The sequence below is a fragment of the Notothenia coriiceps genome, unplaced genomic scaffold (assembly GCF_000735185.1).
Source record: "Notothenia coriiceps isolate Sejong01 unplaced genomic scaffold, NC01 NC01_scaffold00037246, whole genome shotgun sequence".
NCBI lineage: Eukaryota > Metazoa > Chordata > Actinopteri > Perciformes > Nototheniidae > Notothenia > Notothenia coriiceps.
Genome location: NW_011369947.1, coordinates 525,125 through 536,528, shown reverse-complemented (window position 1 = coordinate 536,528; position 11,404 = coordinate 525,125). Strand labels below are relative to the sequence as shown.

At 39.6% G+C, this 11,404-nt stretch overlaps 1 protein-coding gene across 1 annotated transcript in view; it reads right to left on the bottom strand.

The window, feature by feature from the left end:
• The window catches only part of slc44a5b (solute carrier family 44 member 5b), a 38,739-nt gene extending 27,771 nt beyond the window's left edge, over positions 1–10,968 (bottom strand). The window contains 1 exon segment of the mRNA XM_010795439.1: positions 10,772–10,968. Within this exon segment, the coding sequence (XP_010793741.1) occupies positions 10,772–10,808 (37 nt within the window). The 5' untranslated portion in view covers positions 10,809–10,968.
• Between the last annotated feature and the right edge of the window lie 436 nt (positions 10,969–11,404).

The following is an 11,404-nucleotide window of genomic DNA, read 5'->3' as shown; positions in this document are numbered from 1 at the left end:
TTTCAATATGTTATGCAATAAACATTGAACCAGTCCGGCCCTCGACTAGTACCGATTTTTGTATTTTGGCCCACTGTGTAACTGTGTAAGAACTTTTGAATGTAGCATGTAACGACTGTAAAATTGGTAGTAAAGTCGTCCCATTTCTTTCCATTTCGACAGTGCAAAACCAAAACGAGTAGCGCTTCAATACAATCGGCCATTGTTGTTGTTGTCGATGTGAGGGGTTTCCGCGCGGTTTGGCTTTATGAAGCAGGCACGCAAACGGTTACGTCATGACGCAATGACGCAGCACCAGTCGGGCCCTGAGCAGTGTGAACAGAGCGGGAGCTGAACCGAAGAACCGGTTCCGAACCAGAAAAGCTCTAGCACGGAGCTAGAACGGGAAAAGCCTTGGTGTGAAAGGGGCAACATTGTCAAACATTTATCCAATTGATCTAATACCATTTATATAATCCAGAATTTAAAATTACTTTGCCGGTCTAATGCATTATTATTTGATTTTTACTTAATTATTGATAGTAACATTTGACATGGATCCAAATACCGACCTAATCCTCTGTCTCTCAGACGCAAAACCAGCACTGACAACACATACAACATTTCTATTGCGATCACGAGACATTTTGGACGTCTGTACATATGCTAGCTTAGTGATCATAAGTATTTAATGCTTATAATATATATGCAAAAAAACACACTGAAACCCCCTCTGCCTCTAACAACTGATTCAGCACAGTAAAGCCTGGCAGCAGCTCCTCTTAACCTGCCAGCTACATATCCTATAGTGACTGAGGAAGCAGCCATAATTCTGAGGCCATGATGAAATCCCTTTATAATAGTAGCAGTAGCATACAAGGTTTCTTCCTGCATGAAGATAAGGCATAAATATGCCAGCAAGCTGTGCACATGTGCATGTCTGAAGGTGTACATTATTGCCTGCTTTTCCGCATTAGGATTTATCTACCCACCTCCCTACAACAGAGGTAATCTGAAGGATGGAGATCCAAAATTGCTGGGTCAACAGTAAAATAATGTCAGGAAAAGTGACTGAGCAACAGTTTTTGCTCACCAATAACCCCAAAGCTGCTGAGTCAGCATTAAAAGAAAATGCACTGGGCTGGAAATGCACTTGAATCAATGTGAGTTGGCATTGTTACAAATATGTTTTTTTGTCATCCTTACAGAATGAATATTAGAGGTGGGCAAGAATAATGGCAGGGTTATCTCATGACCAAATGAAGCTATGTGCAGCTATTAGATCATGAGAAAATGACTTGCATTCTAGGTTTGATTATGACCACTCAGCTATTTGTCATTGAGGCAGTGTGAGCTAAGATACGGTAGACCAGTTGATACGAGATGCTCCATGTGTCTTTGCAGTTAAAAACCCTTTTTACAGCCATCTGTTTGGCTGTCACTGAAAGCCACTCGCTTGAGTTGTGTTTCAGGACAACAAAATTGGGGAGATTTTCTGGGTTAAGTGTGTGAAATCCTCAGCCAAGGACACAATGTCACCAGACCAGGTGCTCACTGCAGCATTTGCAGAGCAATAGCGCTGAATATAAGAGGATGCTCCGCTGTATTTCATGCGATCTACAATGCTGAGAGCTCAAACCTAAAAACAGCTCCATACCACTCAGATTTTAATTTGAATGTAGACCCTTCAAATGTAGCAACTGTGCGTGATGTACTGACAGAGGGAACTATTCCTCTGTGTTGTGCGTGAAGTTGTCTCCAATTGCTTTTACATCACAGTGGTTGTTGTAACACCCACATGCCATGGCCAGCAGGCTGCATCACATGAACTTATATCAGAGCCAATTAGAGGTACAGCTGCTGAGGTGAACAAGAGACGTAACTAGCTACTATAGGCCAAATGTAAGCTGAATATACATGGTTTTAAAGAATATTTAAATGACCCTTCTAGGTTGTGTGAATATTCAAAACATATGCAGGTCTCAACCGTGCGGGAAGGAATAGTGACACAAAGTGGGCAGTCCGTATGGTGAGAGCAAGTTGAATCACACAGAGATCAAGGAGAGCAAGTGGTGATGGGACAGATTGTGGTGCAGTGAGTGTCAGGGAGCAGAGCGCTTTTCCGTCATGTCAGTTATTTCTTGTTCATCCTACTGTATGGAGTTGTTCAGCCTGCCAGTGTGTCCAGAGATAGGACCAGCAGTGGGCATGGTCCCCTGCTGACTGACTTAAAAATAGCGGGAAATATGATGTTGAACCCAGATTTGAAAGCTGTCATTACAGTAGGACAAAGGTAACGGAAAAAAATACAATCCTGCGATCGAATTCTTTCTTATAGCAAAAATGTTATAAAAAAGGTTTAGTGTGTACAGACCGCTTAAGCATTCTGGAGGATATCAAACACCTTTGTTCAAACACAATAACATTCAGGTGACATAGCATGTGCTAATTCAGCAAAGCTAAATGTAGCTTCTGTTCTTCTCACTCCATCTGCTTGACTACTTCCATAAGGCTGTCCAATAAAACAAAATTCAATGAGTCAAAAGAGTGGTAAAAACAATCAGTGACGCCTGGATAGCAGCAGAATGAGCATTAGATGAGGGGTGTTTACACTGCACTGCAGTCTGCCAGTGCGGGAAATATGGATGGTAGAGTGGCTTAGCAAGGCTGAAAGAGGGTCTGCAGTCAACAACATTTGGAAAAAGCCTGGCAGGCACGATGCCCTGGGACAGCTTAAGTCACTGTTAGCTACACTAACTGCAAATCTCCTCTATTGACGTAGAGCTAGATTATGCCACCTTGTCCTGCTGTGACTGAAAGATTTACGCATAACACAACAATCATGGTGGTAATAAGAGGCTCAGAGGCAATGAGGCTTGAGGAATTACACATCATGATCAGACAAAGGCTTTAGCACTAATCTTTGCTCCCAAGTCCCATTTTCATTTGCCGCAAGTCTGCCATAGCAACAAGATCTATTGATCAATTTGCAGTGGTGAAGAACTAACACCGTAAACTACATGTAAGTCTGTCACATACAGATACAAAATGTGATACAATTCTTGCAATGAAGGTTTAATAAAAGCTCTCAGACAAGATTGAAAGGCTGTGTGACAATGCCTCAATTTGAAGTCTGTACCTCCCGCCAGACATTATGTGCTGAGATTGACTGCTGAGAATCAACTTCTAAATGCCTCTGCAGGAAGAGTCAGATGCAAAAATCCCGCCTGAAGTGATAAAAGTTTTAAAAAGGAAAGTCACAGAAGTAGTTCATCGCCTTGTATTTTACAATTTGGGAGAAGACTAAATTGCACATTTATCTCTCGTGGCTCATTTTATTTTTAGGTTAGACTGCTCAGAGAATATGTGCACATTTAATGAGTTATATATTTATAATTTGTTAAAGTAGAGATGTATTCATGTGAGAGCAAAGGCAACCAATGTAAAACATGGACCCACCTTATATAAAAATAGCATTCTTCAATTCCAAGAAGACAATACATTTGGGGAAAACTAAACTTTAACAATGACCATTTGTATTTCTCACCCTGTGCTACCTTTCTGTTGGTGAAGATTTGTTTTTATTTCTTGCATATCTCCATCGTAAAGAAAGGATAAAAAACTGAGAAAACTAATTTATTTTGTATACCTTTTTCGATACTTAGTTCACAGAGGAAGCATGTAAGAAACAAGATTGATGTGTAACACAGGCTGAGTTATTAAAAATATACAAATCATTTTGTGGGTGGAGTATTCCTTAAATGTACATAGAGCAGATAAGTGACAGCAAATTGGTAGAAAATGTTAATCATACAGTGGAGTGTTGCTGTTACCCCCTCAAGAGTCAAACTTTCTTCACTTTCCTATCCCGTTTCCACAGCCCATCGTCCCAGCATTCCTCATCTCGTTTCCCTAAATACATCCAGTACACAGACACACCAACACGGGCACACACAGGCACCAGTGTGCCCAGGCTCCACTGTTCAACACAGGCCTCTTTCATACCGTGGTCAGGCAAACAGCTCGCACACTGCAGGTGCTCTACATGGGCTGGGTCAGAGGGGCCCTTTGGAAAGGACTTTTACTCTTGTTTTTACCCTGGTGATTCATAAACATTTCCAAGATGTGGAGAGACTGGAGTGCTCTAAGATTGCACTCCTGTCAAAGCTATGACGGGCTTTTAGACTCAGCTAGGGATAAACAAAAAATAAATAATAGAAATGGTACCAATTCTGCATAATGATGTTACTCAGCAGCAGGGTGGGCGCAGCCTGTGAGTCTGAATGCTGTACACACAGTATGCTCATTCATATTTGATAGAAGCACAGGCTTCTGACAATCCAAAAAGGAAATCAACGTTAAGTAGCATGGCTTTGGGGGTTTTGGTTTTCCTGTTGTCTGTATCAGCAGTGTTAAGGCGTCTCTGGCAACTTTAGTGTATTGCTCCTTGGCACATTTGAAAAAAAGCTATTTGGGTGTATCACTGTCATAAAGATAAAAGGGGTGAGTGATGCAGTAAGAGTAAAAAAAGAGTGAAAGAAGGTCATAGCAGGTTTTTTTTTTTTTAGGCTAGAGATTCACAGTCAGTGTTTCACAGTTGAATCAGAAAACACATACACACTGTGGGGGTCCCAGGGGGCAGAAATGTACTCGCGAGGTTCGACTTAAGTCAGGCAACACTCTCACATCCCACTAACTCTAACAACACAAATACAAAAGTCTCCCACACTCACCAAGAAAAACAACAGCTGAGATATGGAGTCCCTCACTGAAACAATCTCAAAAACCCAGGTGGCACTAAAAATGTGGAGAGATAATACACGCAAACACTCCCCATGTTGCACTGCCTCTCTTTTTTCTCTATACTTCTTCTATTGCATTTCTGCCATGTTTTTGTTCCCCCGCCTGGAGAACAGTAAAAACCTTTTAAAGGCGTGTTTCCTTATCGAGACAAGACAACAACATCCCGATCTCTGGTTTTGTTTTACTTAGCAGAGCCCCATGGGACCCTCAAAACTATTAGCAGATGCTCGAGGACTGAGCACTTGGCCTATCTGCTTTGGGTGCCCACTGGGTTACCTCCTATCAGTGCATGAACACTGTTTACTGTGCATATGTTCAGGGGGAAGCAGAGACACAATGCTAACTGACACTCTCTTGAATGCAGAGAATGTTGAGATCCGGATTGGGATTCGACCCCCAAGAGGAGAGTTAGCATCTCAGTGTGTCAGACACTGACAGCTAGCCTGCTGTTCCGAGCGGAGAAGTGGCAGCATTGTGGCTGGGGCTTTGTGACCTTGGTTACTTCAGAGGGAGCCTCCAGGCATGTCAGTGCAGCCCTGTGATTCTAATGCTACTGTAGATCACTGACAGGCTCAACTGGCTTTGGCTTGGATTATTAAACCTTATTTCTTAATTCAGGCCAAATTTCATCCAAATTTGCAGCCACATCTAAATTAAAAAACAAACTTACATATATGTACGCATCTAGACGCCATTAGGAATGCACACACAACATATTTGAGTCATTACATTACATGTTACTCAATACTGTGGACAATCCCCACAGGAGCAATTTGGGGTGAAGTGTCTCAGGGACACAACGACATGCTGACTGCAGTGGGGTTTGAACCTGTGCTCCCTTGATCCAAACACCAACGCTCTATCCACTGCGCCACACGCCTCCTCACATACTATTCAATACTTTTTTGAAACCTCCACAATTAATTCCTCTTTTTTTCTTAGTGATCTATTAGTAATGGAATCATAAAATGACCAAACAGAATATTGCAGATCACTCCTTTAGTATGAAAAAAGTAAGTACAAATGAATCTCTTCTGACATTTGTTTACTTTGCGCAATCTCACCCTGTTGCCAGAGTTATTTGCATATTTTAATAAAAACACATTTTCCAGGACTCTCTACTGGCACTAGATGACTATTTCCGATAATGATAGTGATTTCTGGCTGTGTATGAAACACAAAAACCCTCTTAGCGCTTTAAACATCAAAGTTGTATGTTAGGCAGGATGCAACTGGGACCAGGAAGAATTAAATTTCACAACTGCACACTTCAGACAAATTAAATGTAAGTCTAAGTAAACCCACAAGGTGCAATGTAAAGCCCTCACCTGTGCTTAGTAGAGCATGTTGAACACCACGTCTCTTTTGTTCTATAATGATTCATAAGCTCGCTGCTGCGTCATTTAGCAATTAAACCTATAAAAGATCATTTTTAAGTACTGTGCACTCAAGAATCAATACCTACGTGTTTAGAATGAACAGTATCTCTTAATCCTTTTCGAATTTATCTTTGGCTAGTTTTTCAGAAATCATTGTCAAAGTCACTTGCTCTTCTAGTCATAAACAAACACCAACTAGATGTGAAGTGCCAATTGGAAACACAAAGTCTCCTTGCTGTCACCTAGAAAGCCTCTTCACAGCCTCCCATTTTCACAGACTGGAACCGATAATCATCCAGTGATGTGCAAGAATGAATCGGGAATTATTTACTGACTCATCCTATCATTAGTGTGAATATTACACTTCAAACTTCCATGCACTGACTTTATTTTGAGGAAGGTCACAAGAATTTAGTAGTAAAAGAACACAACGTTGTTATACAATAACGAGCAGATATGACATAAAGGCTAATAAAATGTGGACTGAGGATAGGTCTTCATTTGTGATGGGTTTTTGTAGAGGGCAGGGACACTACAACAACAGTCAATAATTGCATGTTGTCCTGGGTGCAATATGGACCATTTGAGCCACAACCTCCTAACTGCAATTTCACAGGAAGACACCGTGAATGTTTGATTTTCTAAATGAAGGCTTTCAGCTTTCTGTCATGGCTGTGTGCATTGACTCAGTATAAAATGCAGCGTTTAGTGAAGCTGCCCATGCGAGAAATGTGTTAATTAACAGTGTGCCCGACTCAACACTTTCTGTGCTGAATGGAACTCATATCTAAATTGTTACTTACAAACCTGTCACAGAATGATTATAAAGTTATTTTTCTACTTCTATGATTGACTGAGACTTTCAGCAGTACAGCATAGGCCCACTTGCTACAAAGTTAGGAACGTTATATTATATACTATAAGAATACACTTCAATCCAGGATGTACACTGTACAGCAGAAAACTGCTGAATTTAAATGATGGGATCAGGTAGTTCGACCAGCCACTAAAAACATGACTCACCTATAGAAAGCTCAAATGGTTTTTGCTTCTTTTATGAAAGAGTGTGCAATCCATTAAATTGCATGTTCATTAAAAGAAACATCTTTATTTTAGGGCTAGGTTATAACTCAATGTTAATATGGAAGTACATCATGACGGTCTGTTATCGGGCCATATCTACCTCAGCTTTGAGTTATTTCAAACATTCCCCCGCCCCCCCCAAAAAAGAAAATATATAGGAGGGTTTCCTGTTCCTTATTTCTTTTGGAATAGCGAGAGCACAAGCACTTCTTCCACACAACAAGCCTTGTGGCTATTGTTCAAAAATAAATTGTTGTCCCTCTGTTTTCTATTTCTTCTTGTGTGACATCCGTGGGTCACTGCAATTTGGAAAGTCTAGATAGAAACCCTTCGTCTTTGATTCTGTGGAACTGACATGTGTATCGACTGAAACAGTTAACCTGGTTTGAAAAGATCTTTCCAACGAGCTGACCTGAAATATACTGAACACAGAGATTCAAACTACCAACAAATTCAGTAATGGTGGGTATTTAAACATTAACAGCCAATATGATTTCCGTTATCATGCACTCAACATTTAAACATATAGTTGTAATGTCATTTTTCAACGATATTTGGCAGAGTATATAAAGGTAAAATGTGTCTTGTTGTTCTTTGTTCAGTTTCGAGACGAAAATACTCTGAAATGCTTTCATGCCAAGCTAGTTGATGAAAGGAAAGCACCAGGGAGCTAACAGCGTAAAGCAGCTGACCTAAACACAGAGAGGCACCATAACTCCCTCCCATGATCCACAAACTAGGTCGTTGGATGTTCCTTAATTAAAGTGTTTCAATATACTCTATGTCATTCTCTAGAGAGAAGCACTTGAGTTGAACGGATAGAAGATAATGCAGGTATATGTTAGATAGTTTGCATCACACAGTGGCTAAGTAATGCAATAAAGTATATATAATATATAATAATAATAATAATAATGACACAAAGGACAAATTAAGAGGCTGGTTACTTTCACTCAATACAATATATCTAGGTGATAGTGTTTGAAGCTTTACATTTACAGTCTATAGATTGGCCCCGATGGTGTGCTGCACGTCAACCAAGAGCAGTGAGAATTGTTACGGTTGACAGGTTGCAGTTGTGATTGGCAGAGTGCTGAAGTCATAGGGTCCGAGGGACACAAGAGGTCAGCATGTGAGAGAAACATTAGATGTTCCCCATCGACAGCCGTCAGGAGCAAACTTGAAAATGCCTGTGTCAATCTAAAACTGTAGAGCTACTGTTTCTAAAGATCAAGCTTCCATGACAGTCATTTTGGTTGTAATTATTACATAAAACATCAACAGAGAGATGATGTCAATGAATGATGTCATGCTTATATGGGTCAGTGTTATAGGTTGCACGGATCAGCTGATCATGTCTTCTGTCTACTTTTAGTGGACACAAGATATTGGATCAGTGTTCGATATGATACAAGTCATTCCTTTATTGCCACGCAAAGTAATGCTTTCTTGGAAGGAGATATGAATTGCCCTGTCAACGTGCTGGATTGCTTAGTCTCGGTTTCAATAGCTCGTTAGCTTCCCATGATATTCTTTTAGCTTGACAGCAGCTGTACACTGACAACAAGAAGCTCTAAATGTGTTTCTTTAAATGATTAAATGGAAGATTAATAAATATAGAGGGCAGTATTTTGTAGACGGGAAAGTATTAATACTGGCATTAAACCTTAAAGAGCCACTATGGTGAAAATCACCAGAGTGGCTCTTTGTTTCAGAGGAGAGTCACTGTGTGGCATCTGGGAGTGATAAAGGATTATAATGCTTTAGAAAACAACAAGATTACTTCAGCAGGCTAATGGATAGCAAATGTGACCGCGTATTAAATACTTATACGCCTGGAGCAGCGACAATGCTACTTGGAGAGGATTAATCTTTTGCTAGCAAAAAAAAATCACAGAGGGCATTGTTTTTAACTTTCACTACTAACTGCTCTTACTGGACTGCAGTTGTTACAATCTTTTGATTATGTGGGTGAGAAGAGGAGGAGGAAAGTGGAGATAAGAGTAGTTGTTAACACACTAACAATGTTTTACACAGGCAAATAAAAAGCAAACAATAAAATTAAGCACAGGTTTACAAGTTTAGGCTTGGTGTATGGTAGGTAAAAATGAATGAAAACACTCATAAGGGATAGGCTACTCTAGTAAACAACTGTCAGTTCAAATACAGTTACGCAGATTTTATGTCAACCATTGAAACCCAACTGACAGAATTTGAATACTATAGTAAAAACGTTTCTGTCAACTACAGCAATTGGTAAATGAAAATTTCTATTTCTATAAAGTCTATTTATCCATCAACAATCATTTGAATATCAAAAACATTGTCAATTTATGTTAAACTGTTTGGGTAACGATTTGAGTCTTGAGAAGAGGAAATTAAAGTACTTTTAAAGATTATATAACCGTTAAAAACGTTATTGATGTGCATAAATTCATCAAGTCAATTAATCATTTAAATATTAAAAGACCAACATTAGCTAGCAGATTTTCTTTGTCTTATTCTAAGTATATGAATTCAGAAATAATCGGTAAACGATAACAATGTTGCCGTTATATTCTGTTGTCATGCCATACAGCAACATGACAGAGAAAAAAATGTCTGCGTTTACAACAAAGACGAGTTGACAGTGAGCAGAGAAGAAAAGTGACAGTGAGGATTAAAGTAACAACACAAAAGCAAATAAATACAATATAAATTATGGCTAAAGACGCAAATTATTACTTAGGCAGATTAAATAAAAATTCTAAAAGACGTTACGCTACTTTTTCCAAAGTAAAATAACCGTTAAAAACGTTACTGAAGTGAATAGTCAAGTCAAGTAATCATTTCAATATTTTAGGACCAATATTAGCAAGCAGATTGTCTTGTGTTTTATTCTAGGAAAATTAGGGATTTTGACTGGTGTAACATGAAAACAAAGGAATCTGATGGCATCTTCTTTAGGGAAATAGTGATGGACATTTCCATTAAAATGTCCATCAGACGATACATGTATGAATACAGAAATAATTAGTAAACGATAAAGAAAATAATGTTACCGTTATATTCTGTTGTCATGCCATACAGCAACATGACAGAGGAAAAAAAGATCTGCGTTTACAACAAAGACGAGTTGACAGTGAGTGGAGAAGGAAAGTGACAGTGGGGACTAAGGTAACAACACAAAAGCAAACACAAATATGTTATCACTCGAGTCAATAAGTTATGGCAAAAGACACAAATAATTATTGAGGCAGATTCAAGAAAAATTCAAAAAACGTTTGGGTAACGTTCCATTTTCAAACGTTAGCCGTTCAAACCGTTTAAAACATGATTCTAACGTTAACGTTACTGCGTATTTGATGTCAACCGTTAAATAGCCCCCAAATAGTTAGCAACTGACAATGTTAGCTAAATTAGCTAGCGTCCCCGTAAATCTCAGTAAGGGGTTAAACATAATCCAGGTTAAAAAACACCGTTGTCATAACGTTACACAGTGCAGATGGAAAATATCTTGGCATTTCCAACAAAGAAAACCCACTCACCATAGTAAGATGAGCGGGTGTCCGTCTTTCTAGCCATGGCACTTGGTAGCACAAATGCAGCGTCGCCTTGGTTTTGGAGACCGCATATGAGAGTCGAGTTAAACTGGAGTTTATTTTAGTGCCTTTCAACAGTCCCGTCGAGAAATAAACACAGGAACCTGGAGAGGTCTGGGGCGCGAGGATGCTTCGGCCACGCAGCTGAGCGTCAGTCGTGTTTACAGCGCGACGTCATTAATTATTCTTAAAGGGGACGTGCACCCTCACTGCTGCTGCTGGATGTCCTGTTTCCCTTTGTTAGGATGTAATTTAAACATCAACGTTTTTGTGCAGTTTGTCTTATGACATGAAAATGTGTAGGATGTATATAAAGGATTGCAAAAGATCAGAGGGGTTAGTGAGCCTGTGTCTGCCAGAAGAGTGGTGATAGCCCGGTTGCTTTTCGGTTGATTAATAATACAAACAACATTGCAGGTAGGCTAGTATTTTTAGGAGGCAGTGACATCTCTGTCCACACCGAGGCGTCCAGTGGATAAACACTGACCCCAGCTGGGCATTCTTAGATATTGAAAATATATTCTCTATTTTGGCTTCCCTTTTTAATTTCAACAGTGGTATTATTTAAAAAATAAATTA